Source organism: Ambystoma mexicanum, chromosome 8 (assembly GCF_040938575.1).
Source record: "Ambystoma mexicanum isolate Mex_15411 chromosome 8, UKY_AmexF1_1, whole genome shotgun sequence".
Taxonomy (NCBI): domain Eukaryota; kingdom Metazoa; phylum Chordata; class Amphibia; order Caudata; family Ambystomatidae; genus Ambystoma; species Ambystoma mexicanum.
This window is the reverse complement of record NC_090929.1, coordinates 1,037,976,301-1,037,993,912: the sequence shown is the minus strand read 5'-3', so window position 1 is coordinate 1,037,993,912 and position 17,612 is coordinate 1,037,976,301. Positions and strand designations below refer to the sequence as shown.

General features: G+C 48.7%; 1 protein-coding gene across 13 annotated transcripts in view; it reads left to right on the top strand.

Moving 5' to 3' along the window:
* Nucleotides 1–17,612, top strand: part of KCNMA1 (potassium calcium-activated channel subfamily M alpha 1) — a 1,925,602-nt gene that overhangs the window by 1,422,491 nt on the left and 485,499 nt on the right. For all 13 annotated transcript variants that reach the window (XM_069610985.1, XM_069610992.1, XM_069610991.1 and 10 more), the window contains 2 exons: nucleotides 579–665; nucleotides 2,516–2,592. In XM_069610985.1, coding sequence (XP_069467086.1) covers nucleotides 579–665; nucleotides 2,516–2,592 — 164 coding nt within the window. The remainder of the gene's footprint in view (nucleotides 1–578; nucleotides 666–2,515; nucleotides 2,593–17,612) is intronic.

Sequence of the window (17,612 nt, the reverse complement as noted above, 5' to 3'; positions counted from 1 at the left end):
TGACCGGTATCCCTTACCGCCCTACTCAGAATGAGGGCCAATTGTTTCCCTTTTATTATCGCTTCTGTCTTTTGTTGTCCTGCTTGGCTTCTTGACAGATATCAAAGCCTGCACCCCACCTGCCTTTCTAGGGTGTACTGTACTTGATTACACCACATCAAGTCAGTTGAGTTCACTCGCTTTCAGGGGCAGTTCACCTTATGCAGGAAGACGTCCCTCTCTGCATCGACGCAAGACTAGAGAACAGATCACTGCTATTTTATTTTGGCCTAACATGATATCTCTTTATGTAAACACACCCCAAGTAAAGGAAGTCACCTAGTCACTGTACTTCACCAAATACTGCCATTCTTGTGTTCTGGTTACCGGATATGCAGCACAACTGAAAATCAAGTGCATTAAAATAATCAGACTGAAGTTCTGAAAATCCTTCCAGGGCTTGGGTAGTGGGTCCCCTATTGTGTGGCCAATTGTTCCTTCTGCAAATGTGAATGCATTTTGTTCTTTAATGCTGATGGTTTTTTGTTTGTTTTGTTTGTTGTTTTGGCCTTTTTTTTCTCCTGCTCTTCCTCAAACAGAATACTAATCAATCCGGGGAACCACGTGAAGCTCCAAGAAGGGACCTTGGGGTTCTTCATTGCCAGCGATGCCAAAGAAGTCAAAAGGTACGCGGAATCGAAGGCATGTAAATTGACCCAGTCTGCCCACATCAACATGCTCCTTTCCCCATCAATCCTGCACTAAGCGTTGTCCTATCTCTGGCTCTCATTTCGGCATGGAGTTTCTTCACTTGGATTTGTAAATCCACTGTGACTGTAGTTAAAAGTCTGGCAGAACCTTGACGCAGGCATACTTCTGGCTTTGATTGACTTATTTAGGTTCTGTTGCTGATCTCCCAGGTGTGGGCGGTGATCCCCGGCTCTCGTTCTGGTACACAAAAATCACACTGACTTTCATTTTGTGGATCACCTTGACTTGGCAATGATAATCACTGGATTTGTGCTATCGTTCAGGCACACATCGAATCACCAGCTCTCCCATTTACTTGCAATGGTAAATCGCCAGGACGTTAGGTCTCGTGCCCTTTTGTCGTAACTCTCCTTCTGGCAAAGTATCTGATCTTTTACCTTAGCTCTACTTCTGGCACAGATCTACCACTTTGGTCTAGAGCTCTCTCTGGCACAAATCAATCAGCATAACCCCTGTTCTTTTAGTAGCCTAGATCCAACACATTGACGTAACTCTAATACTGGCCCTGATCAACCACTCTGACCCTATCCCTCATTCTGGCCCTGATCAATATCGTTCACCCATGCTCTCATTCTGGCTCAAGTTGATCACCATGATCCCAGAGCCAACATTTACACCATCATTGTGACTGGTCAATCCCGCTAAGTTCTGCTTCTTTCTGGCATGTGTTACCCTGGCTGGTCCTCAGTAGTACCAATACCTCTCTGCTTCTGGTTTTCATTCTTGCATGCGTTCCATTGACCGAGGTTCACATTTTGACAGGGATCGCACTAGTCATGACACTTGTTCATGCATAGATCTCCAAGCCTGTGTTTGGCTCCCATGTACTCATGCATCACCGCAAAAGTGGTTCTCACCCTCCCGCGGCTGCTCCTGATCTTTGGCAGCACTCATTGTCACATCGATCACCGGTTTCTTAGCACACCCTGCTCCTGGTTTACATTCTCACATGCATCACACCGACTTGAATATCAACAGAAGATCAATTAGCGGCAATATTTGATCAGGTCACTGCATTTTGAAGTTGCTCAGAATGGTCACGGCTTATAGAAGAACGAGATCAAGTCACCATCGCCTAGGACACAGTAGGTTCTAAAATAGATTACTGTAATTGGTTGTATTTTGGCTCTGCCACAAAGCTATATCATTTCCTACAGGCCATATAGACCATGGAAACCAGGACCATAACATATGATAGCGCGCACGCTCATGGTTCAGCCACCTTTTTAGTCCACACCTGCTGCCAGTCAGTGAGCGAACTGAGCTCGAGCTCTTCATCCAGCCAATAGGGCTGAGCTCCTCCACTCACCCAATAGAAACATACAGTTGTGTTTTCAGTATGCCCCCTGTGGCAGAGGATAGTGTGCATATAATACATTTCAGTGACACATCCCTGTATGAGCTCATGTCGCTTAAGAGTTGCAAAGTTTTAGTTCCACCTGCGGAGATGTGGGACATTCAGAACTTTGCAACTATACGAAGTTGCAAACTTAAGTCCAGACGTTCACTCCTTGCGAAATCCTGTAGCTTCGCACACCCCAAGTATGTGCCCCGGCCCCCGTGCCAGCCTACACCCACCTCTTCTTTGCCCCTCTTGCCCAATCCCATTGTGCACCTCTTTGTGTCATTGCATATGTTACCAGGGTGCAACCTAGAAACAGTGTATGGAGGTGAGATACAGCCGTCTACCGAAAGGTCATTCTGATGATTGCAGACAACTGGCCTATTGCAACCTTTTCACTCCTCTTCTTATTTCTCTATTCAGGGCATTTTTTTATTGCAAAGCCTGCCATGATGACATCACGGACCCCAAAAGGATAAAAAAATGTGGCTGCAAAAGGCGTAAGTGATGCTTATTTCTTTCTTTCTCTCTCCTCCCCTTGTAGTAACTCTGGGTTGAGCGTAGCCAGAAGAGCCTTCTTCCTGGGCTGGTGCTGGCAAAGTAGCATTGGGCCCACAGTCTGGCATTTTACTCAACAACCCTTAACGAATGCTTGCATTGGGTGGGGGAGTTTTGGTTGCAGCAGATTTTGTCAAAGAAGAATTCACAAAAATGTTACAGCGGATCTTGCCGCTAATACATGTGGGGGTGGGTTTAGGTGAATAAATAATGTGGGGGCTCCAAGGGGGGCTGTGGGTGGCCTCCCCCACATATATTTGTGGCAAAATCGACCAGTAAAAAAGAAAATCAATGAAACCTTTTCGATCAGATCACATAGAAGCGTTTGCATCTGCCCACGTGCCAGCAGGAAGCCAGAACGCCGTGTCTAGCGGATTAGTCTACGCTATGTGGACTGGCCTTTGATGCTCCTGCCCATAAGTGTCATATGGCTTGCGAACAGGCCTAAGCAACAGAGCCCTGCAACCAGGGAAGCCATCCATCCCCTCATCAGACCCATCTCCGGTGACCCACTAACCTCTTTCAGGGAGATGCTTTCAGGTAGAGCAGCTTTTGCTTGGAAACAATGGCCTCTTTTACGTGAAAAAAGCACTTCAGAGCACCCACTAGTCCCCTGCACAGATGCCAAGTCATAAAAGGGGAGCCATTTTGACTTCCTGAGTCAACATTTCATTTAGACTGTGAATTCTTTCTATGTCTACTAGGAGTCATGACATCATCTATCGTGCCGCAGGAAGTTCGTCTTTCAGAAACAGATGGCCGGCATGGCGATGCCTTGCTGTTCATTGCTACATGGGGTGTTTGAGGCACTCTAGGACATGGAGGTCCGGCGGAATCAGCGCAAATTATTTGTGGCATGCCAGCGTGAATAGCACAAGACCTGAAAGCATGTGCTTTCTCCTGCACTTGGGTGAAGTGCCAAAGTGGTAGGCGACACTATCTACCTAACATGACCCAGCTCCACGCCTTGGCACTCACTTTAGCCGGAAATAAGTATTCTCGGCCAGATCTCACCATCTTACCAGGGCCTTCGCCATCGATTCTGCAATCGGCTCTTTCCCTACGCAAAGATATAACCCCAATCTGCAAAGTGCCTAAGACTGCCGAATGCTTTTCTGTACAAAATAAAAGTACAACTTTCATTAAAATGGCCTGGCATTTTCTGAAAACGATGCAGATTCTTTTTTTATTGCAAAGAACTTGCATGTCATCACGTATGCGAGTGATGATAAGAAATGGGGCCCGGGTGAGTGGACACATCTCCACTTCAGATGGCATGCAGAGCTGCTGACATGTGCAGTGGGCACATCTTCAGTTCAGAAGGCATGCAGAGTTGACGTGCAGTGGGCACATCTTCAGTTCAGATGGCATGCAGAGCTGCTGACATGTTGAGTTGACGTGCAGTGGGCACATCTTCAGTTCAGAAGGCATGCAGAGTTGACGTGCAGTGGGCACATCTTCAGTTCAGATGGCATGCAGAGTTGACGTGCAGTGGGCACATCTTCAGTTCAGATGGCATGCAGAGTTGACGTGCAGTGGGCACATCTTCAGTTCAGATGGCATGCAGAGTTGACGTGCAGTGGGCACACCTTCAGTTCAGATGGCATGCAGAGCTGCTGACATGTGCAGTGGGCACACCTTCAGTTCAGATGGCATGCAGAGCTGTTGACATGGGCACATCTTCAGTTCAGATGGCATGCAGAGTTGACGTGCAGTGGGCACATCTTCAGTTCAGATGGCATGCAGAGTTGACGTGCAGTGGGCACATCTTCAGTTCAGATGGCATGCAGAGCTGACATGTGCAGTGGGCACATCTTCAGTTCAGATGGCATGCAGAGTTGACGTGCAGTGGGCACACCTTCAGTTCAGATGGCATGCAAAGCTGCTGACATGTGCAGTGGGCACATCTTCAGTTCAGAAGGCATGCAGAGTTGACGTGCAGTGGGCACATCTTCAGTTCAGATGGCATGCAGAGCTGCTGACGTGCAGTGGGCACATCTTCAGTTCAGAAGGCATGCAGAGCTGGCATGTGCAGTGGGCACATCTTCAGTTCAGATGGCATGCAGAGCTGGCATGTGCAGTGGGCACATCTTCAGTTCAGAAGGCATGCAGAGCTGCTGACATGTGCAGTGGGCACACCTTCAGTTCAGATGGCATGCAGAGCTGGCATGTGCAGTTGGCATATCTTCAGTTCAGAAGGCATGCAGAGCTGCTGACATGTGCAGTGGGCACACCTTCAGTTCAGATGGCATGCAGAGCTGGCATGTGCAGTGGATACATCTTCAGTTCAGAAGGCATGCAGAGCTGGCATGTGCAGTGGGCACATCTTCAGTTCAGATGGCATGCAGAGCTGGCATGTGCAGTGGACACATCGCCACTTCAGATGGCATGCAGAGCTGGCATGTGCAGCGGGCACATCTTCAGTTCAGAAGGCATGGAGAGTTGACGTGCAGTGGGCACATCTTCAGTTCAGATGGCATGCAGAGCTGTCATGTGCAGTGGACACATCGCCACTTCAGATGGCATGCAGAGCTGGTATGTGCAGTGGGCACACCTTCAGTTCAGATGGCATGCAGAGTTGACGTGCAGTGGGCACACCTTCAGTTCAGATGGCATGCATAGTTGACGTGCAGTGGGCACATCTTCAGTTCAGATGGCATGCAGAGTTGACATGCAGTGGGCACACCTTCAGTTCAGATGGCATGCAGAGTTGACATGCAGTGGGCACACCTTCAGTTCAGATGGCATGCAGAGCTGCTGACATGTGCAGTGGGCACACCTTCAGTTCAGAAGGCATGCAGAGTTGACATGCAGTGGGCACACCTTCAGTTCAGAAGGCATGGAGAGTTGACATGCAGTGGGCACATCTTCAGTTCAGATGGCATGCAGAGTTGACGTGCAGTGGGCACATCTTCAGTTCAGATGGCATGCAGAGTTGACGTGCAGTGGGCACATCTTCAGTTCAGATGCCATGCAGAGTTGACATGCAGTGGGCACACCTTCAGTTCAGATGGCATGCAGAGTTGACGTGCAGTGGGCACATCTTCAGTTCAGATGGCATGCAGAGTTGACATGCAGTGGGCACACCTTCAGTTCAGATGGCATGCAGAGCTGCTGACATGTGCACTGGGCACACCTTCAGTTCAGAAGGCATGCAGAGTTGACATGCAGTGGGCACACCTTCAGTTCAGAAGGCATGGAGAGTTGACATGCAGTGGGCACATCTTCAGTTCAGATGGCATGCAGAGCTGCTGACGTGCAGTGGGCACATCTTCAGTTCAGATGGCATGCAGAGCTGACGTGCAGTGGGCACACCTTCAGTTCAGAAGGCATGGAGAGTTGACATGCAGTGGGCACATCTTCAGTTCAGATGGCATGCAGAGTTGACGTGCAGTGGGCACATCTTCAGTTCAGATGGCATGCAGAGTTGACGTGCAGTGGGCACATCTTCAGTTCAGATGGCATGCAGAGTTGACATGCAGTGGGCACACCTTCAGTTCAGATGGCATGCAGAGTTGACGTGCAGTGGGCACATCATCAGTTCAGATGGCATGCAGAGTTGACATGCAGTGGGCACACCTTCAGTTCAGATGGCATGCAGAGCTGCTGACATGTGCAGTGGGCACACCTTCAGTTCAGAAGGCATGCAGAGTTGACATGCAGTGGGCACATCTTCAGTTCAGATGGCATGCAGAGTTGACGTGCAGTGGGCACATCTTCAGTTCAGATGGCATGCAGAGCTGCTGACGTGCAGTGGGCACATCTTCAGTTCAGATGGCATGCAGAGATGACGTGCAGTGGGCACACCTTCAGTTCAGAAGGCATGGAGAGTTGACATGCAGTGGGCACACCTTCAGTTCAGATGGCATGCAGAGCTGGCATGTGCAGTGGATACATCTTCAGTTCAGATGGCATGCAGAGTTGACATGTGCAGTGGGCACATATTCAGTTCAGAAGGCATTTCTCTGCTATGATGACTCATCACGGCCCTTCGGCACCTGCCAAAATAAATAACGGATCTATAACTAACCCACACTCAACCAAGCAAAGCGTTCTGTGCCACGCAGGCATCTGGGCCAGTCCTCCCACAGCCGCCAGTTTGTGGGCAGAATCCGTGACTCCCCAGCGTCAGTGCTATTGTCCACAGAACCTGGCTCTTGTTTTGGTCCTCTTTTTGGGCATAATTGAGGGACATTTGAGACAGTCCCACTCTGCTGTCCACCAAACACTCACACGGACTTTACTATTGGAAACTTTAGTATTTGCTTTGTATTGGTCTATGGGGCACTTCTGCCCCGCGCGCTCTGAGCCTGCCACCAATGAGTAAAGGTCTCCGTGGGCAGTCGCCTGCCCACATCACTGGTCTCAGAGCTTCACCCCAACAGATACTGCCCCCCTGGTGGTAAGGCCAGGCTTTCCACTTGCAGCAAGTCACCCATTGGGATGCCATTCATGCCGGTCATCTCTTCCTAACATAAATAGTGCAGGCGTGGAGGCCTGGCCCGGCCATGGCCTGTGGGTCGTACACAATGTGTGCATTGGTTGCACCTTCTCCAGGCAGGGCAGGGCCACACCTGAGTTTGATCACACATTGACCATACGTGTGCATGGTTTGCACCCCATGTTGGCACCCCAGTATGCGGAGCTGCCTCCATAGCACTGAGGCCTCCTAGATAGGATTCAGAGTCAGAGCTGGAGGCTGTCCTCCTCCCAAGATCAAGTGGGAAAGGGCAGCCTGCAGGCCTTTCACCTCTGCCAGTCTGTGCCTGTCCCATCATGGCGGGTGGCCTCGCACCCATGCATTCCAGTGCAAGCATTATCTGCGGCCAACAAGAATCCAACATGCGGGCTTCAAAGGAGGCGATTGCCATGCATTGGGTGTGTTTTACGTGCAAATGTCATCGCTTTGCTTTTGATTATACACTGTGGTGCTTAACTCTTAATTTTTTGCAGCCCCTCCCCTGCTTCCGCCCCTCCCATCCCCTGCTATTATGGTGATTGGACTCCAACAAGCGGAGGTGGAAAACCAACACCCTTTTGCATAAGTAGCTGTGTTTTGTGCGATGTCATTGTGAGCTGCTGTGACGATTGATATATTTTTTTATTTATTCTTCCCACCTCTTCGCTGCACTGGACTGCGTCCCTCTATATTTAAACCGTGCCCTGGTAGTGATCTATTGTGAGTAAAAAGCGACTCCCCCACCCTGTGCTCCCCGTAGCCCGGAGAGCCGCTGAACCTGTCCTCCCCCGGCAGGGACATTTGCTGTTTCCCTTTGAGTTTCTTTCATGTTGCATGTGGTAAAAGTGATATCATACACATTCGCACACACGCCTGTCTCATCCCTGATGGCTCACTGTCTATGACTTTCCAGAAAATACAGCAGACTCTCGCCTCTATTTTCTGGCCATTTCTCTTTTTCATTCTGGCCTAAGACTGGCAGTGGCGTTTCTTTTAAACAGCCGTGGGTTGGCCTCGGCTCTTCTGCAGTTCCCTGGGGGTGCAGGAAGGGGTGTTGCTAGGTCTGGAAAAGATGCGGGTCTCAGGGCTAGCTAGCCTTTTGGTTGTAGCCCCTGAGCTTCTATCCGTGGCTATAACCAAAAGACACGGGGCTATAGCCCCCTCAGGCGCTTTCTAGCCACGCCTCTGGGCGCAGGTTGCCAGGGCGCCGGCCACCTGACCCGTTCTCCAATGTAGTCACTGGGTGCTAGGAGTAGCAGAAGAAATGCTGATGGCAGCTCTGACTGGAATGCCAAGCCACGTCAAGTATTACGATTACTGCGGGCACCAGGCCCATAAAAATCATTAAAAAAAATAACGTTTTAAAATAATTTTTAAAAGGGCCATTATTTAAAAAAAAATACCAACATTCCTGGGGATACATAAAAAGGCACATAACGAAATAGCATCACAATGTAATCTTGTATTAAACCTACAATGTAGGCCCAATCCCCAAGTTGAAAGCAATTAATATAATGCACCCACGTGAAGTATGCCCAAAAGCTGCATATTTCATGATTTATTTATATAGCGCTTACGCCTCAGCGCTGTACATAGAACATATTTACATACATTAATCATCCCAAATGAAGTTGTTACTCATTTATCGATCTCGGAAGGATGAAAGGCTGAGTTGCCCTTGCCAGGATTTGAACCTGTGACCTGCAAATTAGACAGAGATCGCAGCAGCGAGCGCCCGACCCGCTGAGCTAGCCTACCGACATAATGCACCTAAACCCATATAGACAGTAGCAGCGTAATGACATGTTGCCCCCAACGCCTATACACACAAGCAACATCATTGCTGATTGCACTGTTCCTAGCCAGGCATGATCGGGGCCCTGGAAGGCCACCTAGACGACCAATAGGCTTGCAGTTTCTTGCAGCCCGCAGGCCGGGGTATCCCAGCCTTTTACCTCCAGCCCCTGCCCTCCTCCCCTCGCTATGCGGGCCTACTTGTGAGTTACAAGTAGCCAGTTCTAACCAATCACGTTTGCTGAATTTCATTAGTTTATTCCAGATATCAATAGCTGCTCGCTTTCATTAGTATGCTCTCAGTGTAACTATATTTAAAACAAAAGAAATAGTGCTAGAAATAGAACCTGCTCTTAGTGAAATGGCCAATAGGGGACAGGGGGAGGGAGGAAACATAAGACAGGCCCTGTGTTTTGTAGGATTTGGTAGAGGGATTTCTGTGTGTTCCTTAAATCTACCAGGTCACGTCCCGATCGATGCCTTGCATGGCAGTGTCGCCACTGGAAGACCCGCGGGTGGTTCTTATGAAAGGTGACCCAACCTATGACCAATCAAATTGCTTGTTACCACTTGCCACGCTGATAAGAAGCAACAGATCATCCAATTAGTGGTCAAACAATGACACAATCTCACATGCTTCATCTGCATGCGGTCTTGCAGAAGGCCCAAAAGGTGCTTGCTGTGGGTCCGCAAACCTTTCCCATCAAGTCACATAAAGATAAATCCCGCACTGTCTTCTGGACTAGGGGGTTTGAGGGATGAATACCCATTCATCCTATGGATAGCGGGTTCATGCCTGATGTGGCCTTAGCAAAACAAAGGCGGTGGTGGCTAGAAGCTTCAGAATTAATCTTAACCTCGGGCATTGCTCTGGGAAACCCTCCAGACCATATTTCTTTGCCTGCCAAGCCATTACAAAAGGGGAAAGACTTTATTCAAATCAGGCTTGGTTTCACCCCAAAAGGGCCGTCCAGCCCAAACTGCTTGGTCACACCCCCCCTGCACGAGACCTCAAGTATCCCCAGACATGTTTCAGCCCCGCTGGGCCTCATCAGTGAGGAGTAGCTTGGGTCTCTAGGCCCCACAGGCACAGGACCCATGTCTGGGCATACCCGTCCCACTCAGGGTTACTACAGCAAAACAAAGAGGGGATGGCTGGAAGGTTTAGAATTAATGTTAACCCCTGGCATTGCTCTGGGCAACCCACCAGACCATCTTTATTTGCCTGCTAAGCTATTACAAAAAAGGGAAAGACCATATGCAAATCAGGCTTGGTCCCACCCCAAAAGGCGCAGTCCAGCCCAAACTGCTTGGTCACATCCCCCCTGCACAAGACCACAACTATCCCCGGACATGTTTCAGCCACACTGGGCCTCATCAGTGAGGAGTAGCTTGGGACTCTAGAGCCAGAAGGCACAGGATCCATGTCTGGGCATACCCGTCCCACTCAGGGTTACTGCAGCAAAACAAAGAGGTGATGGCTGCAAGGTTTAGAATTAATCTTAACCTCTGGCATTGCTCTGGGCAACCCCCAGACCATTGTTCGTCACCTGCCAAGCCATTACAGAAGGGGAAAGACCATATGCCTATCAGCCTTGGTCCCACCCTAAAGGGGGGAGTCTAGTCCTAATTGCTAGGTCACATCCCTTCTGCAGGAGACCACAAGCATCCCCAGGCATGTTTGAGTCTCATTGGCCCTCATCAGTGAGGTGTAACTTGGGTCGCTAGGCCCAGCATGCACGGGACCCAGGTCTGGGCATACCTGGTCCACTTGGGGTGCAGCAAAAGAAAGTAGAGTAATACGTGTAGAATGTATGTGAAAATGTAGGGCCTTAAACATCTCTTTCTTTACTTTTTAAAAATCTGCTCGTACAATAAGATTTCAATTTAACTTAAAATGAATCAAATAGTACCACTTAGCTGTCACTGGTCGTCGCTTGATGGCCAGGGGTGTATTCTGCCATGCGTAGATTGCGTGACCTCTGAACCCAGCAGAAGCGCCCAGAGTGCACTGCTGATCCTATCCAAAAATCTGCATTTAAACATTCTTGGGAACTGCAGGGGGAAACATGATCTGAGCCAGCCCTAGAGTCCCTATGTGAAACCTATATGGGGTTATTACTTTCCTTCAGGGCACTGGGGGGGTGTGAGAGGGGCTTTACTCCTAGAGGGCACGGTGGAGTCCCGGAGACTTGGTAACCCCTTCCCCCCACATGGGAAGAGACTGAGAGACAAGTCTCCAGAGCCAAGTGAGTGCCATGCCCGCTATTTTAAAAGAAAAGCATTCGTCTGCAGCCAGTCTAGCCATCTGCTGCTGTATTTTTTAGACTTTCAGAGCAGTCTTGTGGGCAGAGTCCAGTGTCTTCGGTGCCAGGGGGGAAGCCATTTGCCCACCTGCTGCTTATGGCTGATCCCCGGCATCACCGAACCCAAACCCAAGCAATTTCGAGCTTCACGTGCCCTCATTTCTTTCTCGCAACACCACTAATTGCAAAAGCTTCTATTGTTGGTTGTACATGTGTTTTATTGTGAGTTTTACTGTTGTTCTTGGGTCCCCTTCTCCCGCCTTTGTCAACCCAATTGAAATGGTCCTCATTTCAATTCCTTGTGGCTTTTGAGTAGGGCTTAGTTGATGTTTTTATTTTTCTTTAATGCAATTTCTTCGATCCTGGCCAGGTGAAGAAATACATGTCTCCCATCACCCTCACCTTCCAGCCATACCTGAGTTTTACTTCCCTTGATCCAGTTGCTGTTTGCTATATGCCCTCTAGGTGTCCTCGTAGCACAACGTTTTACTTCTTTGTTGATGAAGCCATCACAGATCTATTAAACAGTGTGTGGGAGTATACTGGCGCACTGGTGGTACCTTGTGGGCAGGGTGAGTTGTACATGGACAAAGATCAGCAGAGGAGCGGGGGATTTTCCTTAACTTGCTGGAGTTGAGTGGGCATTTCCACCCCATCATTTTCACAGGCTCCCACGAAGTTACTGCTATGCTCCCTAGCGGCACTCAGTACCAGAACTCAGTAATGAACTCTCGACTGCAAGCCACGGCACACAACGCTATGCTTGGAAAGCACTGCACAGGCACTCACACTCGCACTTCAACACTGCCCACTCACTATGAACCTTCATAGAATTGCGTACATAGACGTGTTGCCCTATGTCGCGCCAGGATGTTGAGCCTTCTGCAAGGCCGCGCCCATTGCCATTGGCTCCTTAAACTTAAGAGGACTCCCACTCATTCCCACAGGCTGCATGAGTGGAGTCCTAATTCCCACAAGCTGCATGCACACAAATGGGTTCCCACATGCTGCATGCACTTCCGTTGACTCCCACACATTCCCACAGGCTGCATGAGTGGAGTCCTAACTCCCATTGGCTGCATGCACACAAATGGGTTCCCACAGGCTGCATGCACTTAAACGGAGTCCCACATGCTGCATGCACTTAGATGGACTCCCACAGGCTGCATGCACTTAAATGGACTCCCACAGGCTGCATGCACTTAGCTGGGTTCTGGCTGATTCCTACACGCTGCATTAGGGGTGCCCACTCAATCCTAAAGCCTGCAAACACTTAAGTGGATATGAGCTCATCCCACAGGCTGCATGCACTTCCGCAGACACCCACTTGTTCCTATACGCTGCATGAGTGGAGTCCTAATTCCCACCGGCTTCATGCACATAAATGGGTTCCCACAGGCTGCATGCACATAAATGGGTTCCCACAGGCTGCATGTACTTAAATGGATTCCCACAGACTGCATGCACTTAAACGGATTCCCACAGGCTGCATGCACATACATGGATTCCCACAGCCTGCATGCCCTTAGTTGGGTTCTGGCTGATTCCTACACACTGCATTAGTGGTGTCCACTCAATCCTAAAACCTGCAAACACTTAAGTGGATGTGCGCTCATCCCACAGGCTGTATGCACTTCCGCGGACACCCACTCATTCCCACACGCTGCATTCATTTTATTGGACGCCCACTCATCGCCCAGGCAGCTGGACTCCCACTCACCCCTAAAGGGTGCATGCACTTCACTTGACCCCCAATCAATGCCACAGGCTGCATACACTTCAGTGGACCCCCAATCAATGCCACAGGCTGCATGCACTTCAGTTGACCCCCAATCAATGCCACAGGCTGCATACACTTCAGTGGACCCCCAATCAATGCCACAGGCTGCATGCACTTCAATTAACTCCAACTGATTCCCACAGGCAGTGTACATTTCAGAGGCCCGGCACTCAGTTTGCAAGTATGCATGCATTTAAGTGGAGTCCCACTCATTCCTCCAGGCCGCAAACGCCTCATTTGAGTATCACTCATTCTTGTAGCTTGCACACTCTTTAGTTGGGTATCCGGCAACTTCTGCCAGTAATACCCCATGCCTTTAACACTCCATATTATCACAAACATCATGTTACAGACGAGTCAGTGGTGCTCCCCTGGCACCAAAAAACAGTGTCTTGAATGAAATCCCCTGCCCTCTGCTGATTGCTGTTATTTCTATGGGCATCTGGGGTCAGGCCGGTCCATGGCTCGTCACAGAGTGCCCTGATGACAAGAAGCAGTGTGTGTGTGTGTGTGTGTGTGTGGTGCACCATGTTCAACCATCTCTTTGTCTCGTCCTCGACTCCATTCATTGTCCACACTAACCTATCCCGGTCCTCGTGTGCTCCTCTCCTGCTGTTGGTTGAATGCCTCGCCTGTTGGTTTCAAGTGGGAGCAGCAGGCCCTGTCGCGCCTGTTTTGACGTTGATGTGGACATTTCTACCCCGTAAAAGGGAAGGATTGCTGGGTGATGTGATTGTCTTTCATGAACATGTTTTTACTGAACTTAATGCCAAATGATGAAGCCTGTTCATGTTGTAGTTGTATTTTATGCATGCTAATTCAAAATGTGAAGCAATGCGGGTGCATGTTAAGGGGGGGTCCTATTCACGGAATAAACAGTCCCGGTTGCCGGGGGAGGGTTGGTTGTTGGACTGATGGGTGCAGACCTTGTCTCCCATTTTCTGTCACTCCTAAGGTTATAAGTGGCCATTCCATTTCACCAAGCTCTGTCTAGTGCAGTGTTGTCCAACTCCGGGCCACATGGGACGAAGCCCTGACGGGTTTTCAGGCTATCCCTCATTAATATTCATGAGGGAAAAATGTGCATACATTTAGAATCATCGTATGCAAATTTATCTTATGAATATTAATGATAGGTATCCTGAAATCCCGGCATGGATCCGGCCCTCGAGGCCTGGAGTTGGACAACCCTGATCGAGTGCTATTCAAAGTACCCCTGGGCCCGCCACACGCCTGGCCCAGGATCCCGAGGGTAAGGAGTTAACATGTGTTTGAAGACTGTCCATGAAAACCAGGGACTGTTGCTTGCCGGGATTTACACATCGACCGGTTCTTCGGATACACTTTTTGACATCAGTCTTTGCCAGGGAATCATTTGGGAAAGTGACACTGATTTGAAATAGACATTTTTAGGGGTCAGCAGATGAGTGAGAGGAGCGGTGCAAAGCTCGCGAGCTTTTAATTTCCAACCCACCATTCCCAATATGTCCAGGGACCTTGATACTTATTGCAAGAGGGCGTTACTGGTCTGAGAGGCCGAAGAACAACGGGTAACTTATCCCACTTCAACCATCTCTGAACAAGAAGAAGGCGCAGTCTGGGACAGCTTGCCCTTCTTTGACTGGCCCGTCCCAGGGATCTGCTTTGAAGAATGGGTGGCTATCTGGCATGTTAACGATGAATAAAGATGTTTAGAAGGTAAATTAAATGGGTTTGGTTTACAATAATACCAGCTTTAACTTGTCGGGGACAGACTGCAAGTCATACACATATAAACTTGGAAGCAAGCTAAAAACCGCCATGTGCAGGTAGCCTGGTATAGTGTTTTACACTCAAACAACATAGTGCCCACTTAGCAAAACAAGCTTTGCCCAGCAATGGTGCAGTTACGCTAGGACTGTTCGCCCACTCCACCTGCTCTTTAGCTTTAACCTGAATCGTGGTGCTCCACAAGGGTGGGCCACAGAAACAACCTGCTTAAGAACGTTACCCTCCATCAATGATGCTCTGGTAGGTCTGTCCGTAGACTTTACCTGCTCTAAGGCCTTACCCAGCTTCAATGGTGTCCACAGAATCAGCCTGTTGAAGAACAGTAGCCTGCATTGATGCTATTTGAGTGGGTTTGCCCACAGACCCTCCCTGCTCGTACGCTTTACTCAGGCTCTACCTGCTCATACATGCTGCTCCACTATGTCTGTCCGTAGACTCTACCTGCTCTTAAGCTTTATCCAACATTGACGCTGCTCCACTAAGTAAGTCCACAGAATCAAACTGTTCAAGAACTTCACCCTGAAGCATTGATGCTGCTCAACTAGGTCTGTCCACAGACTAACTGCTCTTGAGTTTTACCCAGCATCAATGCTGCTCCACTAAGTCTGCCCACAGGATCTACTTGCTCATGAACTTTACCCTGGTGCAATGCTGCTCCACTACGTCTGTCCACAGACTCTTCCTGCTATCCAGCTTTACCCAACATCAATGCTGCTGCACCTGGACTGTCCACAGACTCTACCTGCCCTTAAGCTTTTTCCAGCATTGATGCTGCACCACTAGGACTGTCCATAGACTCTACATGCTCTTAAGCTTCATTCAGAATTGATGCTGCTCTACTTGGACTGTCCATAGACTCTACCTGCTCTTAAGCTTCATTCAGAATTGATGCTGCTCTACTAGGACAGTGCACAGACTCTACCTCTTCTTAAGCTTTGTCAAACATTGATGCTGCTCCACCAGGACTATCAACTGACTCTACCTCTTCCTAAGCTTTATCCAGCATTGATGCTGCGCCAATAGGACTGTCCATAGACTCTACCTGCTCTTAAGCTTCATTTAGAATTTATGCTGCTCTACTAGGACTGTCCACAGACTCTACCTGTTCTCAAGTGTTATCCAGCAATTATGCTGCTCTACTAGGACTGTCCAGAGACTCTACCTATTCTTAAGCTTTTTCCAGCAATGACACTGCTCTACTAGGACTGTCCACAGACTCTACCTCTTCTTAGGCTTTATCCAGCATTGGTGCTGCTCCATTAGGACTATCCCCAGACTCTACCTCTTCTTAAGCTTTATCCAGAAATTATGCTGCTCTACTAGGACTGCCCACATACTCTACCTGCTCCTAAACTTTATCCAGCATGGATGCTGCTCCACTAGGACTGTCCACAGACTCTACCTGCTCTTACGCTTTATCCAGCATCGATGCTGTACCACTAGGACTGACCACAGACTCTACCTGCTCGTGAGCTTTATTCAGCAATGATACTGCTCTACTAGGACTGTCCACAGACTCTACCTCTTCTTAAGCTTTATCCAGCATTGATGCGACTCTACCAGGGCTGCCCACAGTCTCTACCTGCTCTTAAGCTTTATCCAGCAATTAGACTGTTTTACTAGGACTGTCCACAGACTATACCTGCTCTTAAGCTTTATCCAGCATTGATGCTGCTCCACTAGGTCTGTTCACAGACACTGCATGCTCTTGAGCTTTTCCCTGCATGGATGCTGTGCTGCTAGCCTGACATCTCACTCAATTCCCCACATCCGTGTCATGGCCTGAGTTCGAAAATTATTCTTCAGCAAAACATGCAGGTCCACTGTGGTGTAGACTCTGTGCAGCTACTTATTGCTGTCCCGTTAAAAAAATCATCCAATCATTTGTTGTTGTAAGAGTGCTGCAACAACGGCATGCATTTTCAAGAGACATTTTTTAAGAAATGTCTTACTCCAAAAGGATACATTTGTTCACATTATGTGGCAGTCCATAGGTTGGCATTCAATCCAGTATACAAAACCGACATGCGAAAGACCTTCCCGGCCTTAAACAGAGCTCTAAAGAGGAAACTATACAAGGAAGTGTTTGACATCCACTTCCAGCCTTGGCTCCTCTCCTCCTTCCAAAGGAGACCACATCCTCAAACTGGGTATAGAAACCTTCGAAACATGCATTCGCCAGAGAAAATGTTCTCTTGCACGATCTAAATGACACAAGGCCTAGTAAGATCGTTTGTTTTATCCTCCCTCTGCCTTCCCTCCCTTGTCTTGTCGTGCCTAGAAACACTTGTGTACAGGCGCGTTATAAATGACTTAGATCATATCAAATGGTGCCTCATTATTTCCAGTGGTACTTTTCCTGATCCACAATGAACAAAAAGCCTAGCTTAGCCGTTATGCATCCCCGTATCCATCACATCTATGGAGGTCATTAATGTGTGTGTGGATGGTCCTCCGTCAGAGCATCTTTTGATATTCACAGTGCATCTCTTCCCAAAAGAACCCAGTGATTCCAAAAAAACATCTCCCAAAGTGGCATCAGGAAAGCATAGTCTCTTCTGAGACGAAACCTCTACAGGTCAAAGGTGTATACTTAGCTTCCGGTCGTCAGAGTTTTTATGAATGGAAAACATGCCAGCATTCTCTGTCCTGGCACAGATGGTGAGCCCCTGTTATAATTAAAGATCCCTCATCCTCTAGCGCGGAGTGGAAGACCCTCCTCTCTGCCATCAGCAAGACGCACCTTAAAAAAACACTTATCTTGAAACCTCATTAAATGTTGTTCATTTGGCTGGTATTTTGCATTTTGGCAAAATGTTTTGCTTTTATTTTCCTATTTTGGGTAAACGTATC